This window comes from Sinohyriopsis cumingii, chromosome 19, assembly GCF_028554795.1.
Source record: "Sinohyriopsis cumingii isolate HCF-2022 chromosome 19, ASM2855479v2, whole genome shotgun sequence".
In the NCBI taxonomy this organism is placed as follows: Eukaryota; Metazoa; Mollusca; class Bivalvia; order Unionida; family Unionidae; genus Sinohyriopsis; species Sinohyriopsis cumingii.
The window spans coordinates 61,744,487-61,769,118 of record NC_142979.1 but is presented as its reverse complement, the minus strand read 5'-3'; the positions used below and the strand labels follow the sequence as shown (position 1 = coordinate 61,769,118).

At 38.1% G+C, this 24,632-nt stretch overlaps 1 protein-coding gene and 1 pseudogene across 2 annotated transcripts in view; one reads left to right on the top strand and one right to left on the bottom strand.

Annotated features, from left to right (window-relative positions):
- Nucleotides 1–5,090, top strand: part of LOC149775812 (uncharacterized) — a 37,208-nt pseudogene extending 32,118 nt beyond the window's left edge. The window contains exons 3-8 of the transcript XR_016416508.1: nucleotides 1,278–2,216; nucleotides 2,764–2,953; nucleotides 3,080–3,325; nucleotides 3,649–3,820; nucleotides 4,141–4,292; nucleotides 4,909–5,090. The product of XR_016416508.1 is annotated as an uncharacterized LOC149775812 (transcript). The remainder of the gene's footprint in view (nucleotides 1–1,277; nucleotides 2,217–2,763; nucleotides 2,954–3,079; nucleotides 3,326–3,648; nucleotides 3,821–4,140; nucleotides 4,293–4,908) is intronic.
- A 5-nt stretch (nucleotides 5,091–5,095) lies between these two features.
- On the bottom strand, nucleotides 5,096–7,490 carry LOC149775811 (P2X purinoceptor 7-like). The gene is made up of 3 exons (XM_089943778.1): nucleotides 7,053–7,490; nucleotides 5,970–6,185; nucleotides 5,096–5,252 (listed from the first exon to the last, which is right to left on the bottom strand). Exons 1-3 carry the CDS (start codon nucleotides 7,226–7,228, stop codon nucleotides 5,096–5,098), a joined length of 549 nt encoding a protein of 182 aa, XP_089799904.1. The 5' UTR covers nucleotides 7,229–7,490.
- Between the last annotated feature and the right edge of the window lie 17,142 nt (nucleotides 7,491–24,632).

The following is a 24,632-nucleotide window of genomic DNA, read 5'->3' as shown; positions in this document are numbered from 1 at the left end:
TTTGCTGTCCAACTGTTGTCTGCAAAAATCTCAGCCGAATGCTGTAAATACGCCCGTCGATTATGTTTCGGCGTGCTGACATCATACGTCATAGATAACAGCGCCCCCCTGTGTTTGTTTGGATTTATGCTAGCTGATTTACACTTCGATCAGACCGTTTACATTCCATACATTTAATTTAATACCACATCATTTGGAATATGAGCTGATCATTCCATTCTGTTCTTCAGACCATTTCAACTAATGCCAGATCATAAATACATCATTTCATTTGTTGGGTTAAATCACTGAATTCTAGACTACATAATTTCATTTAATACTGCGTCATTTGGAAGCAGATTTCATCAATCCATTTTGATCTTTAAATCATTTAATTTAATACCACATCATTTGGAATCTGAATTCATCATTTCATTTGTTGAGCTAAATAATTTCATTTCATACTTAGTAATTTCATTTAATAATATGTCATTTGGAAGCAGATTTCATCAATCCGTTTTGTTCTTTAAATCATTTTATTTAATACCAGATCATTTGGAATTTAAATTCATGATTTCATTTGTTGAGTTAAATCATTTCATTTTAGACTACATCATTTTATTTAATAGCACGTCATTTGGAAGCATATATCATCATTCCGTTTTGTTCTTTAAATCATTTTATTTAATACCAGATCATTTCATTTAACGCCACATCATTTGAAATCTGAATTCATTATTTCATTTTTGGGATTCAATCATTTCATTTCATGCTACATCATTTCATATCACACAATATGATTTGGAATCTGAATTCATCATTCCGTTTGGTGGGTTAAATCATTTCATTTCACTCTACATCATTTCATTTAATACCACGTCATTTGAAATCTAAATGCATCATTCGGTTTTGTTCGTTAAATCATTTCATGTGACACCACATCATTTGGAATCTGGATTGCTCATTTCATTTGCTAGGTTAAATCATTTGATTTCATACTAGATCATTTGATTAATGTAATTTTGGCAACAGTTTCTGGTGTCAGAGTCTGCTTTGGCAGAATTGACGAGTGTGTGTAGATCATGTTGTTTGCCCTCCCAGACGTTTGTGACGGCTATGACACAGGATAAACTTCTTAGTGCCCCCTCCCCCACTTCCTTTTCCCCTTTTGTGCGGCCATAAATGTTATGAATCAGTTGTTGCCATGTGACTACTCAAATGTTTCAATGATACTACATACATACTACAAATGCTTTTTCTTGTCAATAATAATTGTTTTTTTTTCTCTTTTTCTTCAGGTTCTGCATCAAGCAATGCAAAGTTACAATGCAACTTATGTACTTGATACACCTGCAAGTGCATGTGCTCTGGTAGAGGTAGATGATGCTGAACTCAGCATACCAGCTTTCGTACCATGTCCTCAGGCCCAACCACAAACACTAACACGAAGTGTGAAAGTTCAGGCTAAATTAGATCCCACAAGGAGGACTCGCAGAATTCAGGTTCGAGCTGCAACAAGATCAATAGCAATTCAGTGTGAGCTCCTAAAACCAACAGAGGATTCAGATAATGAAACTGAACCAAGCAGTGAGGACGACACTGACCCTGATACATACCACGATTCAGTATATGAACCACATTCAGATACTGATGATGGAGAGGACAGTGATGATAACAGTGACTTTGAAGATATGCACATGAACTATTAGCTTGATAAAGATGCAAAACCAGAAGATCAGCAACAGTTTCTGGTGTCAGAGTCTGCTTTGGCAGAATTGACGAGTGTGTGTAGATCATGTTGTTTGCCCTCCCAGACGTTTGTGAAATTTTCTCAAGGAACAATGATCACAACAAATTCAGTTTGTGTCAATGGGCACATTTCATAATGGAAAAGTCAGCCCTGTGATGGAAGGATGCCATGGAGTAATATGTTTACTGCAGGAGCAATATTTTTCTCAGGTATCAACTGTGCAAAAGCTTTGCTCCTCTTTGAGGGAATGAATGTGCAAAGTTTAAGTAAACGTACATTTACAAAGCTACAAACATCTTATATTGTACCTGCAGTTGAAGTGGTATGGGAGAAACAACAAGCTTCCTTAATTGAAGAGCGCACTGGAAAGCAAATAATATGTGGAGGTGATGCTCGTTGCGATTCCCCTGGGTTTTCAGCCAAATATGGGGCTTATACTTTGATGGATTTGGAGGCGAAGAAAGTACTTGACATCAAGCTAGTGCAGGTACAATATATGGTTGTCATTAGAGTGTTATGTGAATGTCATTATATTGTATACAACTTTTAAATTGGCACACAAAAGAGGGAGGCAGAAAGACAGCATTTAACTTTGAGTAGAATTACTCAATTGTCAAGGTCTTTTTAACATTGGTTATTCCACTAGCATACCATGGTTATTCCACTAGCATACCAAATTTCAATTGTGTATTGCTGTCACTAAATGTTGATTGGGTTGGTTGGTTATGATTTACCAGAATATTATACTTTTGTATTATAGTCTCTACTTTGATAACATAGCTGTATCAAATTTTATCAAGTTGAACTACCTCAAGATAATGCAGTTAGATCAATTAAATGTTAGCACAAGTGATTGTTAGGTTACTGGGAACTAGACTTGTTGTTTTGAAATAGTCAGATATACATATTTAGACTGCTCAGCAAATTTTAATACCTGCAAAGGCTAGCCAATGCCACCTGCCTTTTGTTACCTTGAAAGTCCTGTTAAAACAATTAATCAACTTTGCAAATTGTGCATTTTCTTTCTATTTAAGAGCAACGAAGTTAAAGGGTCCACACATATGGAGATTGAAGGTCAGAAGAGAGGATTGAATCACATTGTTAATGATCATGGTTTGACCATTAAGGCCCTTGTTACAGATCGGCATAGAATGGTGCAGAAATATATGAGAGAGCAGCGAGCAGATATGAAACACTATTTTGATGTATGGCACTTGGCAAAAGGTACATATATAGATATGTGTTGTAATAATTAAATTGAATTTAATTGAAAACATTGTCATTTTCTTACGGATGCTATTCTCACGCAAATTTATGTCTTTCTTTGAATGCATGCTTTTTCATTTTCAGGCATCTCCAAGAAGCTGGAGGCAGCTGCAAAAAAGAAGGATGGTGAATTGATTCGACCGTGGATCAAGTCTACAGTGAACCATGCCTACTGGGTTGCAGCTTCTTGTGCGGACAATGGTAAACTTAAAGTTGCCAAATGGGATTCACTTATGAACCATATCACAAACAAGCACGAGGACCATTCTACCATCTTCAGCAAATGTGAACATGGTCCCATTTTGGAAGAAAGAAAGTGGTTGAAGGATGGTATGTTTACAATTAGAATGTGTATAGAAAAAGTAAACATATGCTTACATTGCTCTATTTCAATATCCAGTTACTGATACTAGCTGTGTACACACGTGAGCTACTGGTATAACCAAACAGAGAATGAGATTTGGCCATAATTTTATCACAATTTTTTCTAATCAGAGATTTGTGTGTGTGTTTGTATGGTTGGGAAACACAGTGCTATTTATATTGTGGGATTATTCTAAAGAGCTGAAATTACAATACGCCTTTGACTTAACCAAACATGTAAGCACAGACTGATAAACTTGTTCATATACACAATCATTTCTCTTGATTAGGATCCAGGGCATACAAACTTATGGATAAAGTCGTTCGCAGTCCTCACATACTCCGAGACATCCAGAAGCTATCACCTATACATCAAACTTACGGCTTAGAAGTGTTCCACAATGTTGTGAATCACTACACACCCAAGAGCACACACTTCTTTTATGGATCCATGCTTGCAAGGTAACTAGTATGCAATTAGATTAGGTGAAAATGAGAACATGTGTTTCCGATCAGCTGCTCCTAGCACTTTTTCCCCCCATGGTGATTTAAAAAAACTTGCAGAAATTAATTATTGCATGAAATTGAGCCAGTTTTGCCAGTACCTTAAAACACTTATATATTAGATATTAATCATTGTATTGTATATATAATGTTTAAAAAACTAAACTGAAAAAACCCTACCTGCCTACCATAATTGTAAAATTAGCTCAGTAAGTAGCAAGAATCACTGACCATTTAATTCTGATTGGGTTTTTTTTTTGTTGCTTTTATTTCTTCAGGTTACATCTAGCTGCCCTGCATTATAATGAAAATGCAAACAGTGCACATGCAGTGACCAAGACTGGCCAGGAGCGGTGGAGAGTTGTCTATCCAAAAAGCAAGAAAGGGATGGAGGCTGTTGTAAAGCCCTGCAAAGTAGACCCAACCTTTGGTATGATTTTGACTAAATATGTTGGTGGCATATCTGTTATGTACTGTATCCTCCTTTTCTACACCAAAGCCATTGTGTATAAGCTGCTGTCACAATTTCTCAGGGATGATTGATGTCAACTGTAGATTGACAATAGCCATTTTTAATGTATAAATGTAATGTCCAGTGTAAACAGGTAATCAGTGCTGATTAAGGCATTGTAAGTACTGAAAATATTATGGTACCCCCCCTCCCCCGGCCTACAAAATGGGAAACTAAAAAAATAAAAATAAATAAAAGCTGAAAAGAAAAGTAAATCAAAATACATAGAGATCGAAATGGTCATATATAATTCAATAATTTCATCATCAACACTTAATTTGAATTTTTTCTGTTGCCCTTGTTGGGCTGGTGCCTTAAGCATGCCCTTAGTGTGCTTAATGTGAAGAAATGAAGTAATCTATAGTAAAATCTGAAATATATATAAAATAATTAAATACATTTATATTTCATGGAATAAATTTTATTAAAATTCATTATGTTGGGACACGGGTTATTCTATCATTAGGAAAATATAATAGTTCAAAATTAAAAAAGTTTATTGATTTCATATCTTGGTGCATTTTTATTTCTTAAGGTTACATTGCACTCCTGAAGCAGGCATTGCTGGACTTGAGGCAGGACATGCCTACATACACAGAAGCAAACTTTTTCGTGAAAGGGGCATCTCAGTATCCACCACCACTCACAGCATCATACAAACAATTTTCAAAAGATGAACTCATCATGAAGCACAAATCACGCTTTATGAAATCCTAGAATATTTATGGTGCAGCATATCTGAAGCCAACATATTCCTCTGAGGGAAAAGTTTCTCCGATTTTTGAAACAACACAGAATGGAAGCACTTTACGGCTGTGTCTGCCTAGTCGATGCCAAATCCATGTGACAAAACGTCGATATGCTATATGCCTGTATGTTCTGAAAATAAATATAGAATGCCTATAATAGTAAATTCATACAAGAGTTAGATATTTCTTCTTTGGTAAATCATGCTGAATTGCACTGTTAGTACTTCAGGTGAATTACGTTTGATATGTTTATTTTTTTAATCAAATTATTAATCTTTGAATACATATAGATTTGATACAAGACATCATACATGTGAAATGACCCATATCATTATAAAATTGTTCTATTTATTTGTTGTTTGTTTATTGTGTTCTTGAAGACTCATTAAACCTAGTTGATAAGCAAAAAATATTTGTTGTCATAATTGCAACATCATAGTAATTATTAGAATTTATAACAAACCTGCTATTCTTTTCTCAAAACATATATATATCTTAATGGCACAAGAGCACAATCCAGGCTATATAATGTAAAAAAGTTTAGATATCATTCCAAAGGAAAGACAAGAGAAAAGGGTAAAGTCTTTAAAAGAGAAAGCTACATTTTGTTCTCAAAAACTGCATTCTTTTCATAAGTTCAAGACCATCACAGCTTGAACATCATAATGGAATGCATCCCTCTGCAATAAATGTTGCCTCCATGAGTTGTAAGATGAAAACACTTTGAAGTAAGGAAATCTTGCAAATAGTTTGTTTTGTAAAATGTGTCCCAAACATTGTCACAAGTGTAGGAAAATCTGATTAAACAGGACCTTTGAAGAAATTTGTATAAGATTGGAAAAATTACTCGTGTATTGGTTCATTATCATCCAAAGATCCATGATGTTCCAGGTATTCATACAGGGATACTTCCAGGACGTGTCTGCTTAAGCAGTTTGCAATGAAACTTTCATGGAGGGTTATACATGTCAGGTCACCCTTCTTTTTCTCAATTACCTTTACCTCTTCACAGCATAAGCACTCAATTGCCGAGTTCATCATTTGGCAGTATCCACAATCACACCTGTAAGGAAAGAGCACAACATAATTTTGACCATTCAAGAATGTTTAAAAATCACTTTCAACATTTTGTAAGCATTGAAAAGGAAAGATGCGGATTAGAAATAGTGAAAAGGAAAGATGTGGATTAGAAATAGCATGTTGTTTCTGCATTTGAAATAAAGTTTGACAAAACAACATTAGTTCTCAGTATGTTGCCTTTCAAAGTTTATAGTAAGCATTATCAAGTCAACGTGATATTATGAGTCGAATTGTATTTCATAGGTTAATATTCAGTGCAACTTATGATATTGTTTGACCTGTGATTTTTGTGTTTATAGATTACAGAAGGAGTTAATCTTTAGTGTGTAATGACATCCGTTATCATAGTCATGTATTCTGCGTGGGCTTTTGTCCTTTATTTGAAAAAGAAAACATATACTTCACTGTGTGAAGGAGTAAATGTAGTTAAAGTTTAAAATAATGAACAACAAAAATATGTGTTTACAGTGTACAGCACGTCATTATTTCCACTAGAATCGGTGCTCTGAAACAATGCAGCAATTATAAATTTACAAAATCTACATGTGGCTTTCATTGCTTTAAAAATTAGGAAAACTTTGCTACTTAATATCGAAAATGTTTTATTTAGCAAGACATAGACATAAACATTAGAATACAGCTTTACAAGCATCTACTTTGATAACTCTCACTATCGGTATAATTTAAAAGTTTCAGACAATCGAGGGAGGATTATCGAAATTTGGGTCCACCAAAACTTAACAGATTTATACACACAGGAGTTGACAAAGTTCCAGTTTCTTTTAATGAAATGTAACGTGCGTTCTGCTCATTGTTCTATATGAAATGCATGCTATAAATCGGTACAAACCATTGTGTGTTCTCGAGTCGTCCTTCTTCACTGGGCAAAATATCCTGATCATTCGAAGAACATGATGTGTCATCACTACCCTCTTCGTTGTTAGTCTTCAAAAGTGGCTCAAACTGATATGGTAAAATGTTCACGCTTACTGAGAAGTCGGGGAAGTCGTTCTCGCAATTTTCCATGACGCAAAAGGGAAAAGAAATTATCTGAATAACGCTAGCAATCTTCGTAGTTAGCTCGGTTGGGTGATAGCAATAGATCCTATGACGTCACTATCGGCCACGTGATACGTATCTAATTATCTCTCAAGGCACTTGCGCGGATAACCGAAATATTTCCTTGTAGTAACAAAAGGGCCCGAGAACGGTGCACGGGAATAAGATAAAATATAATTTTGTACTACAGGCAGTCAAATAATATAAAACCAGCATGTACGTTCCCTATTCCTTTAATGTAATTTTGGCTGCGACGACTGCCCATAAGTCCCGTTGTCTTACTTTTTGCATTATGTAAAGGATCTCAAATGGGTAATGATATATCAGTTGCGTACTAAAGGGGGGGTGCGAAGGGGGCGGTCCGGCACGAGCGACAGCCAGGATGGGGGTGCCATCGGGAGGGTTAAAATACCAGCACGTTGCCATCTGGTAGAGTTTCTGATTCCTGATTCGGATATATCCGAACAGTCAAACCGCGGTCATTGGTTTTCGTGACGAAATATATTTTATTTTCTGTTTAATACTTCAATTTTCAAATCGCCGCGGTCTAAGCCCACCCTTAGGGCTCTTGTTAACTGTATTGTTTACAAATCTGCTTGCAAACATAATAATTTTTTTTCCTGTATTTAAATTTTAAAATTATTTATGGGGTGCCAAAGGAAGGATCCGCCCCGGGTGACAAATACTTTAGGCACGCCCCTGTGATTTAATATTAAACCATTACCATTTGAGATTCTATTCATCACATTTTTTCTTTATAATTGTAATGGAAATAGAAAGAAAAAGAAATAATTTCGTTCATTCTAACTCAGATAAGGTATCTTTCGTTTCTTGCGCATAAAATTAGTCCCGAACTGTTGTCGATTTTTATTTCTTTTTTTTTGTGGGGGGGAGGGGGCAGTTTCATAACCAATAAAATTTAAATACAGATTTTCTTTCACAAATTAGGAATAAAAGAATATTTGTCCTTCAGAATGAATGGAACAATTAACTCAGATAACATCGTTTCTCAACATAGGATGTGTATGGAAATTCCGTGAGATTTCACATAGTTTGATTCATTGAGGTTTCACGATGCAATAATGTTGATAACTAAGGTATGTCACTTTCAGTACTGGAAGTTGTTGGATGTATCAGCAGGTAGGCTGAACAGACGAAACATTCGACTTTATTTTGACAAATAATGCTTATAACAAAGTTGGCCATAAAAAGGGGGAGGGGGAAGGCTGAATAGACCAAACATTCCGGACTTTACTTCGTGAAAATAAGGCTTACAACAAAACTGGCCAACAAGGGGAGGCTGAAGTGCGGGTTGCGCAGGCCATTTTTCTTTTATATAGTGTTTGTAAAAATAACGCTTCAGGAAAGTGGTCATATAAAAAAGTGAGTGTTGTTTTAACGATTTAAAAAACCGAACCTGGAGGGGTCTGGGGATGAAAAAAAAAGGTAGCGCTGTCAGGTGATGTAAAAAAATCGTTGTTATATCCATGATAATGAGTGATTCTATGCTAAATATATGGAATATCATACAGCTAAACTAGCTCGACAACGACTAGAGGCAATCAAGAAATATCTCCCCGTCCGTGATTCTGTCAAACAGCAGCTACAACTGCATCAGGAAGCGAATCTGTGGCTACTCTAAGAGCGTCCTAAGAAAATCGACCAATCATCGATAACAGGTGTATTCATGTGTTCGCGAGTAAAAAAAATAAGCTAATATGTAATTATTCTGAGTCTGCAGATTATAAACCTCTTTTCAGTATTATAAAAATGGAGAATTGTCGCAACCGTCATTGGCACCATCAGTTAATGATCCTCTGTCGCGGCATACAACGGTTTATCTTAATGGTCTTGATGGTAATGGTAAAACTACACGTGCATTAAGATTGTTTATGGGGATCTCTGGCTCCTCCACCGACATGGTAGTACAGACCCCAACTCACCGACTTGCTAGAGAGATGAAAGAAAGAGATGTTAAGTTTCATACTTACCACAGTTTCTTTCGATGGCGCGGTGATGCGTGGACTCCAGAAAGAATGGGTGAGAAACATATTCCTAAGATCATCATCTGGGATGAAATATGTACGGTATCTAAAGATACTTTTAAAATGTTTCTCGATTGGTTAGCGAAAATGCGATTATTATGTGCGCAGATCATGGTCAACCTCCCCCGTTCACAGGAGTATCACCACACGATTGGCTAAAAGGAAATGTTGATTATTATGAGGAAATATTAGAGGACCACAGGGCCACCGATGAATCATTGAAGAAGATAAAAACAAGGATGAGACTTAAATCCAACAAGATTTAATGTAAGATGATGTGCAGTGAGATTCCAGAGACTACGATTGATGATCTGGGATCTGAGGCGTCCACATGATCTCAAAGTTGCATCCACGAAAATAGTTTGTGATTCACTTCAAAATAAATCATTCTCACTTCACAGCGAAAAATTCCCAGATCTACTAGTCCCATTGTGTTATCGCCTTAAGGATACCCGTAGACAAAATATTGACGTTGATATTCCGGGATCCCTGAATAAACAAAAACTTGTTCCTAATGGTATCATTGTTATCCCCGTTGATGCTGTTGAAAAAGCTTTAGCGGAGACATCATGTTGGACTCTAGGATATGCAATAACAATTCATTCAGGGACTAAAAATCAATGATACCAATATTAGGATTGTTGATGATCGTGTCGAATCTAGTGTATTTGGTAGTATCGAGTGTTACAAAAGTCTCGACTACACAGGATGGTTTATACTGTCGAAGATAATTAACTTCAGGAAACCGACGATACGTCTGATATTGTAAGAGAAAAATTAGCTAGTTATCAGCGAAATTACAAAAAACATAAACGCGAGTTTGAACTTGATGCTGAATTCATCATGGAGTTGAAACAACCACAAAAAGATCACTGTGCTTGCTGTAACACAATAATGCTGTGGCGGTATTTTCCTAATAACCCACGACGATTTACTGTGGACATAATCGATAGTAGTTTGGGCCATATACGTGTTAATGTGATGTTCGTCTGTCTTGAATGTAATAGACGTCGAGGAGCTAGTGCCTAGATTTGCTAGCGAATCCATGATGATGGTAATTGGGTATCTTCAGGAATTACTTGTAATTGTTCACGGACAAATCCACACTGAGGAGCCATTGAATCTAGTCTGCAGATCACAGACCTGATCTTGCCACACTGGAAATTTTATGTGTGGTTATACTCCAAATAGGATCAGTTGCTCCTTTTTTACCACCTTCAAGTTCGACAAGTTCATATCAATACGTGACCATCACGTTATCGAGTAAAGGTTGTTGTGAGGAAAAGTCATGTTGCTTAACTGGTATGGTTTTTGTTTTCGAGCTTGCATCGATGGATTTCATAGAAAGTCCATGCGTAACTTCTCGCTGTTTAACGTGGCATCAAACTTAGTAATCTTGCAACCCATTCGCAAGATCTGTCCTTGTTCAGTAATTTCTGGACGAACTGATGTCAATATTCGCTCAGCCAGTGTTCGATTAAATCGCCCAACGATTTCCTGATCGTGATATATTGCGGTGTGTCTAAATTTGATTTTAACCGTATGTTGTTACATCAGCGATGTTTCTGCAGCACGATATTCTTTGCCAGGATTAACCTTTAGCACCTGTGCCATCGTAAAGTTCCACGTTGATACTTCAGTTGCTGTTTTAGTTGATAATGGTTCCGCTTCTTTGTATCTACTCGCAACGTTGATGACCGTCAACGCGTATTTGAATGTGCGTGAAAGACGGTGTCGTTTGCGTTTATGTGTAGCGCCAGTTATAATAGTGTGATGGGGTAAAAGCAAAATATCGGCCTGATGAACTTCTTTGGGGGTACTAACATCAAACCGTCCATATTGAATCGTTTTAGGTGGCGGTGGGTAAATTTGCCATGTTGCCTGTCGGACCAGCCAGTCTGAGACAATATCACGCCTGACACCTGCTGCATTAGCGAGTTTGCTAATCACCGCTCTGCCTATCCAGTATTTTCTTATGCTATAATATATTGACCGTAATATAATAATATTTGGATAATTAGTTGCCAGACCCCACCGCTTGTTTACTACGCATCGCCAATCTTATCAGCCAGTTAGCAAGCGATTCTCTTTGTGATTTATTTTTTACAGACTTCAACGTGTGAATTAACTTGACGTCTGCGATATGTCGTTGTTGTAGATCATGATTTTTATACGCAACATCATGAACATGGCACGCTTGATCAACTGCATTTACTGGCTATTATCCTGGTTTCGGCTGATTTATTTCGTCGAGTCCAATATCAAGTCGAGTTCCAGGGCCACAATAATTATATCCCAGTAGATGTTTTTCATCAGGTTACTTAGGTAATGGAGTTCCTGGTAATGTCCCGAGTGTCGCGGTGATATCACCACCTTTTGACATCAGTAGTGAATGGGGACAATATAGGATCTATTGGACTTGAGTGTTAAAATAGTGAGTTTGTACTATGGGGTCCATGGGAATTCAACATGGGATGGACTGTATAGGGTTTATGGAAATTTAACGGGTGGGACTGTATAGGGACTAAGGGAATTTAACATGGGTGTGACTGTATAGGGTCTATGGGAATTTAACATGGATGGGACTGTATAGGGTCTATGGGAATTAGATAGGGGTGACTGCCACTTGTAACAGTGTTGCAAGTGGCTGACCTGAATACGCGCTGTCGGTAGGGACAAACAAGGGATTGGGCCAGTATGGCGACAATGGAAATTAAACATAGCGATAAGGGATTGGGTCTGTACAGCTGCAAGGGAAATTGAACATAGGGTTTGTCTAGCGACAAGTGAATGGGACAGACATACATATACAAACCATTTTGTATGTAAACATTGTTTTGGCAATAGAGAATGGACATCTTTTCCAGATATATGAGTGGCCATGAAAAGGGCCGTTTCGCATTCTTCTACTTTCGCTCCTCCCTTCTTCTTCACCAATACCTCATCTTTTGCAGGACATTTTTCTTCTTCTTCTTTTACTCATCGTTGTCCTCCCCCTCATCCTTCGCATCTTGTTTCCTATTCTCATTCTCCTCCTCTTTCATTAATTTTTCTATGTATGATCTCATCTGTTCCTTTTCCTCATGGTCCTCCTTTTCCTTTTTTCCTGTTTTATCATTTCCCTCAATCTTTCTATTGCTTTCTTCGAATTATTGATCTTCATCTCGACTCTGTGGGGGTTATGACATCCATACTTCACCCTTACTAACATCTCCTCTACCATCCATAAATCATCCACCACCTCTTGCAATTGTTGCATTTTGTCTATGGGATTGCTTGCCATCTTAGATTATTCAATGTTGAATGGCGCGAATGCGGTTACGGTTACGGTGTTAAATTCAAGTCGCTTTCGTCCATATTACATGTGCAACTGGTTTATACCAACTTAGTGGCTTGATTAATTAATCGAGATGATAGATATTGAGCCACGAGCCTTCGCCTTCATAATGCTTAGCACTGTATTAAATTGTAACGTCCGGGCGAGGCAAGGGAGGAGGAGACGACGGGAAGTGCGGTCCCAGCGTCACCGAACACACTCCACAACTTGCAGGGACACAGAGCCCGACACCATCGCCCTGCAATTTTGACTAAATAGAATTCTGTGCTTTTCTATGTGAGAAGTAAGAAGAGAATAGTCTTTTTTTTCTCCTCCCCCTTTTATTAGTGTTGTGTGTCGATATATAGTATTATTTAACTTATACTTATTACTTTTGGTTCTGCCTTGTGCAGAGGGACATGACGAGTTTGGACTTTAGTCGATTTATATATTTATTACGATCCACTGCTAAAGATAATAATTTATATTTTCCCTACTTTCCCCATTATAGAGACGGGCTCTGTGACTGGGGGGTTTAGTCAGCTTATAACATCTAATTTTGAGGTCTCAATAGAACTTTAATTATAGCTTTCATTTACCGTATTATGTCTGGTTCTTCCTTGTGCAGAGGGACATGACCACTTTGGACTTTAGTCGCCTTATATATTTATTACGATCTACTGTTAAGGATAAGAATACTTTATATTTCCCCTACTTGCTCCATTGTGGAGCCGGGCTTGATGACTGTGGGGTTTATCCACCTTATAATATCTAATTTTGAGGTCTCAATATAACTTTAATTGTAGTTTTCATTGATCAGTATCTTCCTTGTTGTTAGTTAATAGAGAAAGGAGAAGAAAGTAGATGCTGAGGTAAAGAGTTTCTAGACATTTCAGTTGGGATATATATGGGTATGTTACCATTAGCATTGCTTACAATCACAGTTGACGTCAGGACAGGTTCAGTTATATTGGTTGGCATACGGTCTGCCGTAGTTTTAGGTAGTTATAGTAAGTGATTATATAATATCTTATATACCTGTCAGCTGTTATAATGACATGTTGCCATTGTCATTGCTAAATCGCGAATTAGTTAGTTAAATTAACGTCGTGTTCGCCCGCTAGGGCATGTACGACGATTTCTGCCAGCACAGCTGGCTATTTAATTAGTCCTGGGGGAAGGAATTAGTGCCTCATCCCCCAGGCATTTGTTTGTTCATAGAACGCTATTTAATTAGGCCGTCGGGTCGTAGGACTAACAAGTCCTTAACGATCTGATTGAAGGGCCGTCATGAGTGGGAATGGATCCAACACACACTCATGGTAAAAAGTTGGATTTCGGTCTGCGATTGAACGTACCAGGTGTCGACCCAAGCAGTATGTGGGGTTTGGTAGGCTTGGGGAGGGGTGCTTCCAATATATTATTTAAATTACCATAGAAGTCCCACCCCGGGGTCGATTTTGTAGAGAGTGAAATTAGTGATAGAGAGAGGTAAGGCTGCGAGCCCCCAGTCAGCAATGCCGACAGTTAAAGGTCACCTGCCACCTATATTGTACAAACGTGTGATATTATTATAGTTATAAACAAAACGAATTGGTTATGTATGCACACCATAAAAATGTTTAATTAGACTTTTAACTCAACTTTATAAAATGAAAAAATTATTCGGCAATCTCCGTAAACAATCGGTAGTTTCCGCGTGCCAAAACCGGATATGACGTACATTTATCCCTTCTATTCAACCTAGCCATTCAAGTGCTTAATTTCCCCCACGTAAATGTCTATGTGATATAGCGTAGGATCGTGCTTTTGTACAGCAAATATGGTGCACTGTGTTGATTACGTATGTAACCAAAAGTGATGATGGGGGAAAAAGCGTTCTTTCTTTTTCCGAAAAACCGTGTTTACCAGAAAAAAGTGTATTTAATCTGTGGGATCGAACTGCTGAATTATAGTGAATTTGGCCCAAAGACAATTCGGCCCAACTCGAAATACAACTCGGCCAAAAGTAACAATAGTTTTTACGTTCTTTTTCTTAAACAAAAAAGTAGATACTACGTAAGATAGGTTTTAGGGGAAAAAACTAAATTTAAACAAACTATTTTGATATTCTTTGAAAGAAAATAATCATACTTCGTAACGTACATATTTATGAGAGGAAAAACAAACTGACATATCTTGCTTGTTCTAATATTTATATACATTTTTATGCTAACAAATATATGCATCTGCACAACGACATTCTCAATTTAAGTCTTCCGGTCAAATTATCAATAATCATTTATAAAACAAAAATACGTAACAGATAATATTCTACATAATACGTATACATTTTGCTAAGGGTAGTGTACATGAGATATTATAACAAATATACTTAATTTTAGGCTTCACGTTGTAACATAGCTGCAAGTAATACATACTAGATTACACATGAGAGAGAGAGAGAGAATAATGTTGAGCATTTTGTCAGTATTTAGTTGCTGCAATATGAAGCTCTTACCAGTTAATTTTATTGTTTGTTTTTATTTTTCAAGTTGTCTTAGTGTTTGCGCGCGTAAATTGAAAACTTGTCATTACTGGTCAATATCGTCAATCATATTTGCTCCATTATTCCGTACAAATTAGAAAGGAAATAATTTTGTGTTTAATTTGTGCCCCCACCCCACCCACCCACACACACACTCACGGTACAAAATAAATTGATAAACATACACTTGTTTGAAAATAAAATGAAAGAAATTAACCTTGCATTGTTATCATATATTCCTTCTTTTTTCATCATGCGAAAATTATTTTTTAAAAATATATGTTCACGAACTCCGTATATGTAGCGGATGCCGGCTTGCGTATGCATCCTTAGTGTAGTGTGTATCGCTTATATCAAATAACAAAATCGCAAATGAGACGGAAGTATCACCCGATTGTTTGAAGGCACCTGCCATTTACGCATGATAAGTTATTTATTGCAAACTGACCCAGACTGTTTTGTATCCAGGTTAACTATTAGTCGGTATATCGCAAATAAAATTAAAAAAAATCATTATTTTAATATACATTCAATGTGAGTGCAAATGATAATCTTTTTGCTGGCATGGGTTACAAATGTATTATTAAAGCAAACATCAATTATGATTACATATGGCAAACGAATAGAAGCCCGGGCGATAAACACGACTGACATGGAGCAATAAACTCATTGTTTAAACTTACCGACAGGATACCAAATACATAGGTTATTTTATTACAATACAAACCAACCCCGGAAAATTGACTTTGGTATCTTTTTATTGTGCCGATTTTTTCTTCTGTAGTTGGCCGACAAAAGGAAGTCAAGTTTGGTTCCTTTGGATTCTTTAATTGTGCCGATTTCTTTCATCTTTTTTTTATAAAGTCTGCCGACACAGGGAAGCCAGCATTGATTCTTTTTACCTGTATTAACAGGAATTTTCAAAATAAATTGAAAATTGGAACAGTTCTGAAAACAACACAATCTAGTCCGTCGTGCACGCATACCGATATAAAGCTGAACAGTAAATTAGTTTTCATTAGTTTCATCTAAAATATTCCCTATCCATAGTTTATAGTGTTTTATTTTTCGACAACAAGAAGCATGTACTTTGTCTTGTAGGGATAAATGTACGTCATTTCCGGTTGCGTCCCTTATAGGTGGGAAATCGTAACTAAGGGGAAGTAACAGCGTTGTATACTTCTATTTCGAGTAATTAAATTGTTATTTCTTCTTTACTCTTGATAATTTTTTTGTTTTTTGTGTGCGAGTATAACTATTTTTAATCATGTAATGCAAATCTGATATAAATAAGAAAATGTTGGAGTATGGCCGGTGACCTTTAAATTATTGAGAACACAAAGGTGAAATTCAAAAGAATAACAATTTAATACAATTCAATACTCAAATGATAAAAATTTCCCAATCACTCTTCTTCCTCTCGACCAAGTGATAGCCTATTGCATCCTTTGATTTATAGTGTGAGATCGCTTTTCCACCTGTCCTTGTTTTCTACTCATCTGTATCTCTTCTATCTCGCCAATTTCTTCTCTCCTTCCAATTTCCTTCATAACTCCTTCTCCTAGACTGCTCCTTCTCCAATTCCTCATGCTCGACTCCTTTTCCTCCTCGTCTTTGACTCCTCTTTGACTCTGCTCTCCGATTAGCCTTCGATTCACAATCGACTTCTCCACGAGTCTCTATTCCGTCTCTCTCCTAGAGACTCGGGACTAAACCACACCGGAAGTCTGTCCCCTAAAAGCTTCCTGTTAAAACACAAGGAAGTTTGCATATTTCCTTAGCCACCTCGTCTGACACTAAACCAACAATCAATCATCAGATAACGGCTATTACATTTTTCGGTTACGCATTCGTGCACATCGAAACACCCATACGCTTTTGTATGGTAAACAACGTCGTAATAAAAGCACGGTATCAACTACTTATCATACAGACATCAATAAATTGCGTCACATCAGTATATATATATATATATATATATATATATATATATATATATATATATATATATATATATATATATATATATATATATATATATATTCTTAATCTCATGATACTGAACAATAGCACAGCAATCAGACGTATTTCTCTACATTACACCCCCACAAGTGTACACAAATATTCAAATATCCATATTAACTAATTTTACACACTGCAACCATTTTCCAAAGTTACAATTCAATTCAACAGTTGCAAAATCTAGAACATCACATAAATAAACGCACTAGTTTGCTACGAAGTAACCAAATAGCGAATTACAATATTAATTCTAACCACGAGCTAGCAATCTACATAATATGTAACGTCCACTATGATTGGTCGCAGCGATGACGTCACATTGGGACACCTGGTTTTTGACGGGTGGAAATGGTTCCACATCTCCGTCAGTGTACGAAGTCCGAGCGAGGCAAGGAGGCAAGGAACTCAGCAAGCCAGCCATGGATGTTGTGTACTCCGAGAAAACCAGCCAGTTCTTATTTCAAATTTAGTTCAGTTATGTATATGGACAATACAAATAACAATAATGTATAAGACACCCAAGTAATTGTTCAAATCGACTAAGTCAGAAATTTTGAAAATGATTCATTCTCGAATTGGAATTTAGTGTACAGAGTGTACATTCAAAATACTAATTAAATACCAATTTGTAAAGTCAAAATGACTTATGAATAGTTAGTATCACGCTTAGTAAAAATTAGAGAATAACATTTTGATGGCGGTAACCAAACGGATCAAATTAGGATACTGAAAAATAGAGATACTATCAAAAGCAGTTTCCAGCCAAAATGGAAACTGCATAATTCACTTTGGCAATTTTGGCACGTTGCTCGACCTTTTCAATATCGAGTTCCCGGGGGTCATCAAAAGGTAAGGCGGCACCTGGTTTTCAGCGCTGCTATTGTCAGTCCACATGGTTCAGCCTTCCATTGGACTGCTAACATCCCAGCTGGTAATTGCTTGCATACTGGAGTGTAAAGTTTCCTTTTCACAGTAGCGGTACCCTCCTCTTTTATTCAATAGCAGGAGATTCGTTGATATGCATGTATCACCGGACTTCTGTCTTTCTTCTTCCACAATTCTGTGGATCCCTGTGTCCGCTCATGCAGCATGCACCCACATACCACACCGTCAAGATACCAGCCAGGGCTCTGATGTTTCTCCCTCAAGGTCGCCAAAGTGATTGACTCAGCAAAGGCAGCTTTCCAGCCAAGTTATTCTGCACTACACTTGGTCGTCCCGAGCAAACAATTCGGTCCATGGTTGGCTGGTGACTCATCATTTCATCAGTCTTCGTGATATAATACATAGCCGCCACGCGGACGCCAAGGTGCAGTGCTCCCCGATGTTAACTGGTCAACGTCCTCTTGTTGAATGAATGAATCTAAGTCGCGAGTGACGAACGCTACACTTTATATACCTCAAGCACGGACGTGAAGGAAAACATCCCTTACACTAGCTACACATATCACATGCCAAACAACCCAAAGCGATAATACTGATGACCTAAAATAAACTATTTACATATTTTTCACACACCAACAAATGACTCCATACAAACACATAGTAGAGAAGTGTATTTGTTTTCCAAAAAGACATACACAAACCCTCACCTACAATTACCATTCCTATCAAACACACACTATCACATCAGCAAAGTGAGCCAGTGTTTATAGTTACTCTACTCTACATTTACACAAAACAAACATTCTTTAGTGTAGGGACAAGGGTTTTGTTAAGGGAAAGACACACACACACACACACACACACGCACACACATTATTGGCAACTTGATCAGTCTCTCTTTTCTAGAGATCTGGTTAGCCCTGAGAATGGCTGCCTTTTAACTCCAAATGCACCTGTCAATGATTGCAACTCCAAGGTCGAGCACCATATACGCAACGCCACTCCAATCATTGTCCCAACTGATTGTTGGTTTTGGGAGTGAAAACGAGGGATGGGTGGCCTCATCATCCCAATTCTCACTTTGAGGGACTCTGAAGGCTCTTTCCCACCTTTCTCTGATGCGTGTCTGTAGATGTTGTTGCTGGCGCTAACGCACCAACTCTTGCCGCTGCCTCTCCAATTCTTCATCCCAGTTTTCAATCTGGGGAACAGCGGGTCTCAGTGGTGGTAGTATTGGTTGTGGTGTCCTCACTACAAGCTTCACTTTGCAGCTCTGTCTCATGATGAGGTGATGAATTATCCTTTCTTTCTTTTCCTCCTACTCTTCTTTCTTTTTCTTCTTCTCATTTTCTTCAGTCCTGACATTTTCTTCTATTGCATCAATGGCTAGCTCGTCCAGGAGTCGACGGGCATATTCCAGGTGCATCTGGAGTTTCAACAGGTTTGCATTTCTACTCATCTTCTTCGATCTTGATCAGTGAATGATGGGCAGCCAGACTGGCTGACTGACTATTGGATTAAGGTCGCATGCGTCCATCAGGCATGCGCGACCAGTTAATACCCTCATACGGGGGTTAATTATTTATTCGCTGGGGAAGGAAAGGGTGCCTCATCCCACAACGCATTTATGCACGCAAAGAGTGCTATTTAATTCAGCCAACATTTCGCTGGACAATAAAATCCCAAACGACCTGTATGTAGGGCTATCATGAGTGGGAATAGACAACAGAATCTTATTCTGACGAAATGCTTGTTTACTGCAGTATGAGACGTCGAGTTTGATTGGGCATTTCTCATATGACATCACCCCGGTTTCGTGCGTACACGCTCTTCGGGGTACCTAATTTTAGACGAGTGGGAATCGACCCACACACTCGTCTTTTAAATGTCAGAGTTGGTAGAGAGGAGAGGGACCCGGAAGGAGGCACCAAATGTAAGAAGCCGGAATGTACCTGAAACGTCATAAATAATGCTATCAAATTAAACCAAGTTATCTTACATGATGGGTAAATTCTATTGCCAATTTTGTGTAAGCCACATCTGTGATTAGAGTCACGCTAATTAGCTATAAATTATCCTATCATAACAAATTTATATTTGGCGTACATTGCGTACCTCCAAATTACAATGTCTAAGAGAGTATCAATGTGACCCTTCTGATTGGTATGTCAAGTTAGATAATTGCAAGTTTGAAGTTAGAGCGGTGTTCAAAGGGTCATGGTAATTGTAAAAGTTTTGTCAAGTGGAGGTTTCATGCCAGATTGAAACCTCTTAATAAGAGGCACTTGGTGTAGCCCTAAAAAGGACTAGGTTTACCCCTCGGGGGTTGCTATCAGCTGGTAAATGAATTCTGGAGCTGAAAATCTATCCTTTGCTCTCCCCGTATATTCGCGTAGGGCTACCATGTCTCCCACCACCAATTTGTCCCAACAGAAATGCATTTCGATTCGTGTCACCTACATGACGTGGATCTTGTACAGCTCGTTGACGATTAGGGCGAAGAATGTATATTTGCAGTCAAGGAACCTCCGTCCTAGGTTGCTGATGTCATCAAAGAGTTTTTCTGCTTCAACGTATTTCCTTTCAAATCCTGTGGCCATGCTACCTTCGTCGTTTTAGTTCTTGTTTTGTCCTCTCCTGGTTCTGGTTTGATCCTGTTTAGCATAATACTTCATTAGTCTTTGTTTCACTGATGTGATTGATGGTCCTGTTATTATGGTGGTAGCTGATGGCATTGCTATCAGTGACTTTGCTGTTGTAGTTGAAGTAGTTGCTGTTTTTGTAATGTTACTCATTGTCTCAGTTGATTTTGTTTTTGATTTTGTTCTCTATCTACATCCGTGTTTTTTCATTGGTTGTTGTTAATGTAGATGTATATATTGCTGCTGTTGATTTTATTAATAGAGATGTGGGTTCTTTTGTTATTGTTGTTAGCTTTGGTGCTGTTTTTGTGGTCGTATGTTGATGAGGTATATTTGATTCAGCAGTTTTTGTCTCTGTCACTGTTGTTGCGGATTTATGTTGTACCATTGCCTTTGTTATTGTTGTAGCCACTTTTGTTACAGGTGTTATTTCTTTTCCTGTTGCTATGAAATTTTCCTTAATATTTCTGTCCTTCAGATTACCCTTGTTAGCCTCAGTCCCCTTTTCTTGTCGTGGTCTGTTGACTATTGTTTCAATACTCCTTCAGGTTACCTCTGGAGTAATATTCACCGACTTAGTTATAGACATTGAATGTATAGCGGCGACGGTAGCTGTTGATAGTTGTAAGGTAGAGTCGTCCGTGAAATGGCGGTGACTTAGCCTCTGATGTATATCTAGAAGAAGGCTGGGGAGTTACTGATGAGACACCTGATGTCGTTTGTGACCTTGGGCTTGCAGATTGCTCATTCCATGATGTCTCACGTAACCTTATTAATGGCTGTCTTCTACTTTGAAGACCATCTCTCCAATTACTTATGTCTGCATTACTTTCACAAATTATAATGAGCGTTGTCCGTTTAGTTTGGGCACGAAGGCTCCATCCTGTTGCGATTCGTAGGTCAAGTCCTATTATTACGTTCAGTGCATAGTAAGGGATTAAACGTTCCATCTCTAACGAAAGTACTGATTGTGATACTACCCACTGCTCTGCTACTCGAGAATGATGACTGACGAACGCACCGTTTTATATACCTAAAGCACGGACGTGAAGAAAAAAAAAACCGTTACACAAAACCTAATACAAATCACAACCAAAACATGGACCACGCGGACCAAAAAGAAACACTTACTTCCACTTTTTACCGGCAAACACGTTTTATTACCACTTATACATATAATCCAAAACCATGCACATATTATCCTACTAGTCAGGGAAACAAAGTGTTTATAACCACACTTCTATCCCTTGACTTACAATCACATTAATGTCCCAACATACAAATGCACTAACTTGGAAATAGAGTAGTATCTCTTTTCTAGAGATCTGGGGTAGCCCTGAAAAAGGCTGTTTTCTTTGTTAAGGGTTTTGACAATCTCTCTCTTATCGCCTTGGATTACGATAAACGCCTCGCTGCAGGCTATCCCACGGGTTATGGCCTGCTTCTGCAAAAGGAGAAGGAGAAGTCTTTGGTATCCGCACGACACTCCACAAATCATCTCTCTGGCTCTTGCTGATGTTGTTGTTGCTGCTGTTGCTGTTGTTCTCTTGCTGTTGTTGTTTCTGCTGCATATATCTCTCTGTCCACATCTCCTCTTCTTGCTTCACTTCTTCTTTAAAGACCTCTTCTATGAGGTATTGTGCCACTTTAAGCATCCTGACATTTCCTATCTCTTCAGGCTTTCGCATCAGGTTTTGCCTGACACGATGTAAATGCACGTGGGCATCGTTTTGCTTAGCTAATTTCAAAGACATGTTTATCTGCTGACGAGTCAACAATAGACTTACTTTCTTACTTACCTTGGATTAAAGTGGTTTTCGCACAGCCGTGCATGTACCACTGTTTTATGCCTGCACAACAGGCTGTTTAATTACTCCTGGGGAAAGGAATTCGAGCCACTTCTCCCAGTCTTTTATGTGCTCAAGGAGCACTGTTTAATTGAACCGTCAGGCAGTGGGACTAAGATTAGTCCCTAACTGTCTGAATGGAAGGCTTCGAAGAGAGTGGGAATAGACTCAACACATGCTCAATTTTTCAGTCTGCATCTACCGAATTGCCTAAGGTGTGTATGAGTGGGAATGGACCCCTCACGCACTCATGCTTATGAAGGCAGCGCAAAGGGCGTACACTGCACGCTGATTGATTTTGATGTCCGGCCGAGGCAAGGGACGAGAGGGCGGGTAGGTCAGGTCCAAGGTCACATGTCGGTGCTCCTAGACTCCATGGTATTTTTGGTCTAAATTTGCCGTATTACACAATTTTGAAAAAACTCTGTGCTGTTTTTGTGGCAGGGCCTGATGGTCTTGGGTGTTGGATCTCTTTATATGATCTAGTTATTGGGACTTATTCGATGTTTCTAGGTGTTCGAGAACCCTTAATAGTATTATAGCTGTCACCTTCGGCTAGTTCCCGAGGCCTCAGAGATATGGTGTTATTATTGCATATGCTGGGATGTTGGTGGTTATTAGAGGAGAAGGGGGTGTTCAGAGTAGAGTAAGGAATAGTTAAGGTTAAAGAAATATAATAAAAATATAAAAGAACTTTTATTTTTTTAAAAACATATTTGGGGAGTTAGGGAGTGCAGCCTGTTATCCCTCCTGGTGGTTGGTCCGGGCTTAGGCGATAACCATGTCTGAGGGTCATGCCTGTCCTCGCCTTTCACCAGTGGTTCACACTCTGCTCCCCCACAAGTCCTTCCGTGTGATTTTTTTTCCTCTTCTAGTTGCACATATTTATATTAAGATATTAGTTCTTGTCTATTCCTTATTATTTGCTGGTCTATATTTATGTTTGTTTCATTTTACTAGCTTATGGACGAAGCTTTTAATATGTTGTTATTTTATTTTCAGGCTAAGTCTATTTGGTTAAGACAGATATCTTTGCCGAGTATTCGGGTCGCTAAGACGTGTCAAAGACATCTGATCTTATTTGTTCCCTAATTTTAGGTTTGTTAGCCTGTCTCCTAGTTATAATAAGTTGCACATACTTTATTTGATTATTTTTCTAGCTTGTGGATAAAGTTATTTATGTGGTGTTATTTTATTTTCAGGCTCAATCTATTTTGTTAAGAAAGATATCGTTGCCGTGTATTCGGTTCGCTAAGACGTGTCAAAGTCATCTGATCTTATTGTTGCTTAAATTTAGTTTGTTAGCCTGTCTCCTAGTTATAATTAATTGAATGGTATTTATTTAGCGGGTCATACATCCGGACAACTCAGGCTGCTGCAGTGGGTGATAGGTGCAGGTGCAGCATCAGCTCGCGCTTGGGGGTGCACACCTCTACTTGAGAGGTAAACTGTATGCTACCCCCGCACCTAATTCCCCACCCAGTTACATCAAGAGGGGCGTCCGGTGGTGAAATGGCCGACTGTATTACGGATGGTTTAATTATGATACTTTAGTTTTATATTTTATTTTTTTAGCCCAGATTCATGTATAAAGTTAATTATATTTATATATGTGAGGTTAAGGTTGGGGTTGGTATTCATTAAAAATCCTGTGTATGTGACCGGGGATCCAATCTTATTTTGCCCCATTTTTAGTTTGGTTCTTTCTTTCTTTAGGTTTTTGGCAGGTGTTGAATATATGTGTTAGGTCTTCTGGAACCCGGCAGTGGTAGCAATTTGGGTTGTGGGGTTGAGGTCCTATGTACTTCCCAAAGCTGCTGGCCAATTTAGTTTTTCCTGTGTAAATTATGTTTATGACCCTTTGATCGTTATTGTTAACTTTTGGTGGTTTCCTAGTTCTGTTCACGTTTTTATATGATGGAGTATAGTTTCCTGCCCGTAGTGTTACGGTTCCAGTATTGTTGACATATCCTACTGATATAATTTTTGGTTATACTTATTAATTCACTGACACTGTATTGGAGGCTAGTATAAATTGGGTCATTTAGTTTTTGCTTTGCTACTTGGTCAGATAATTCATTTCCTTT

Excerpts from the sequence above, each read along its gene's own strand:
- LOC149775811 (XM_089943778.1), bottom strand. The coding sequence starts at position 7,228 with ATGGAAAATTGCGAGAACGACTTCCCCGACTTCTCAGTAAGCGTGAAC. Across the intron at positions 6,186-7,052 it reads CGACTCGAGAACACACAATG|GTGTGATTGTGGATACTGCC; the intron begins GTTTGTACCGAT and ends CTTTCCTTACAG. Across the intron at positions 5,253-5,969 it reads GATAATGAACCAATACACGA|AACATACAGGCATATAGCAT; the intron begins GTAATTTTTCCA and ends ATTTATTTTCAG.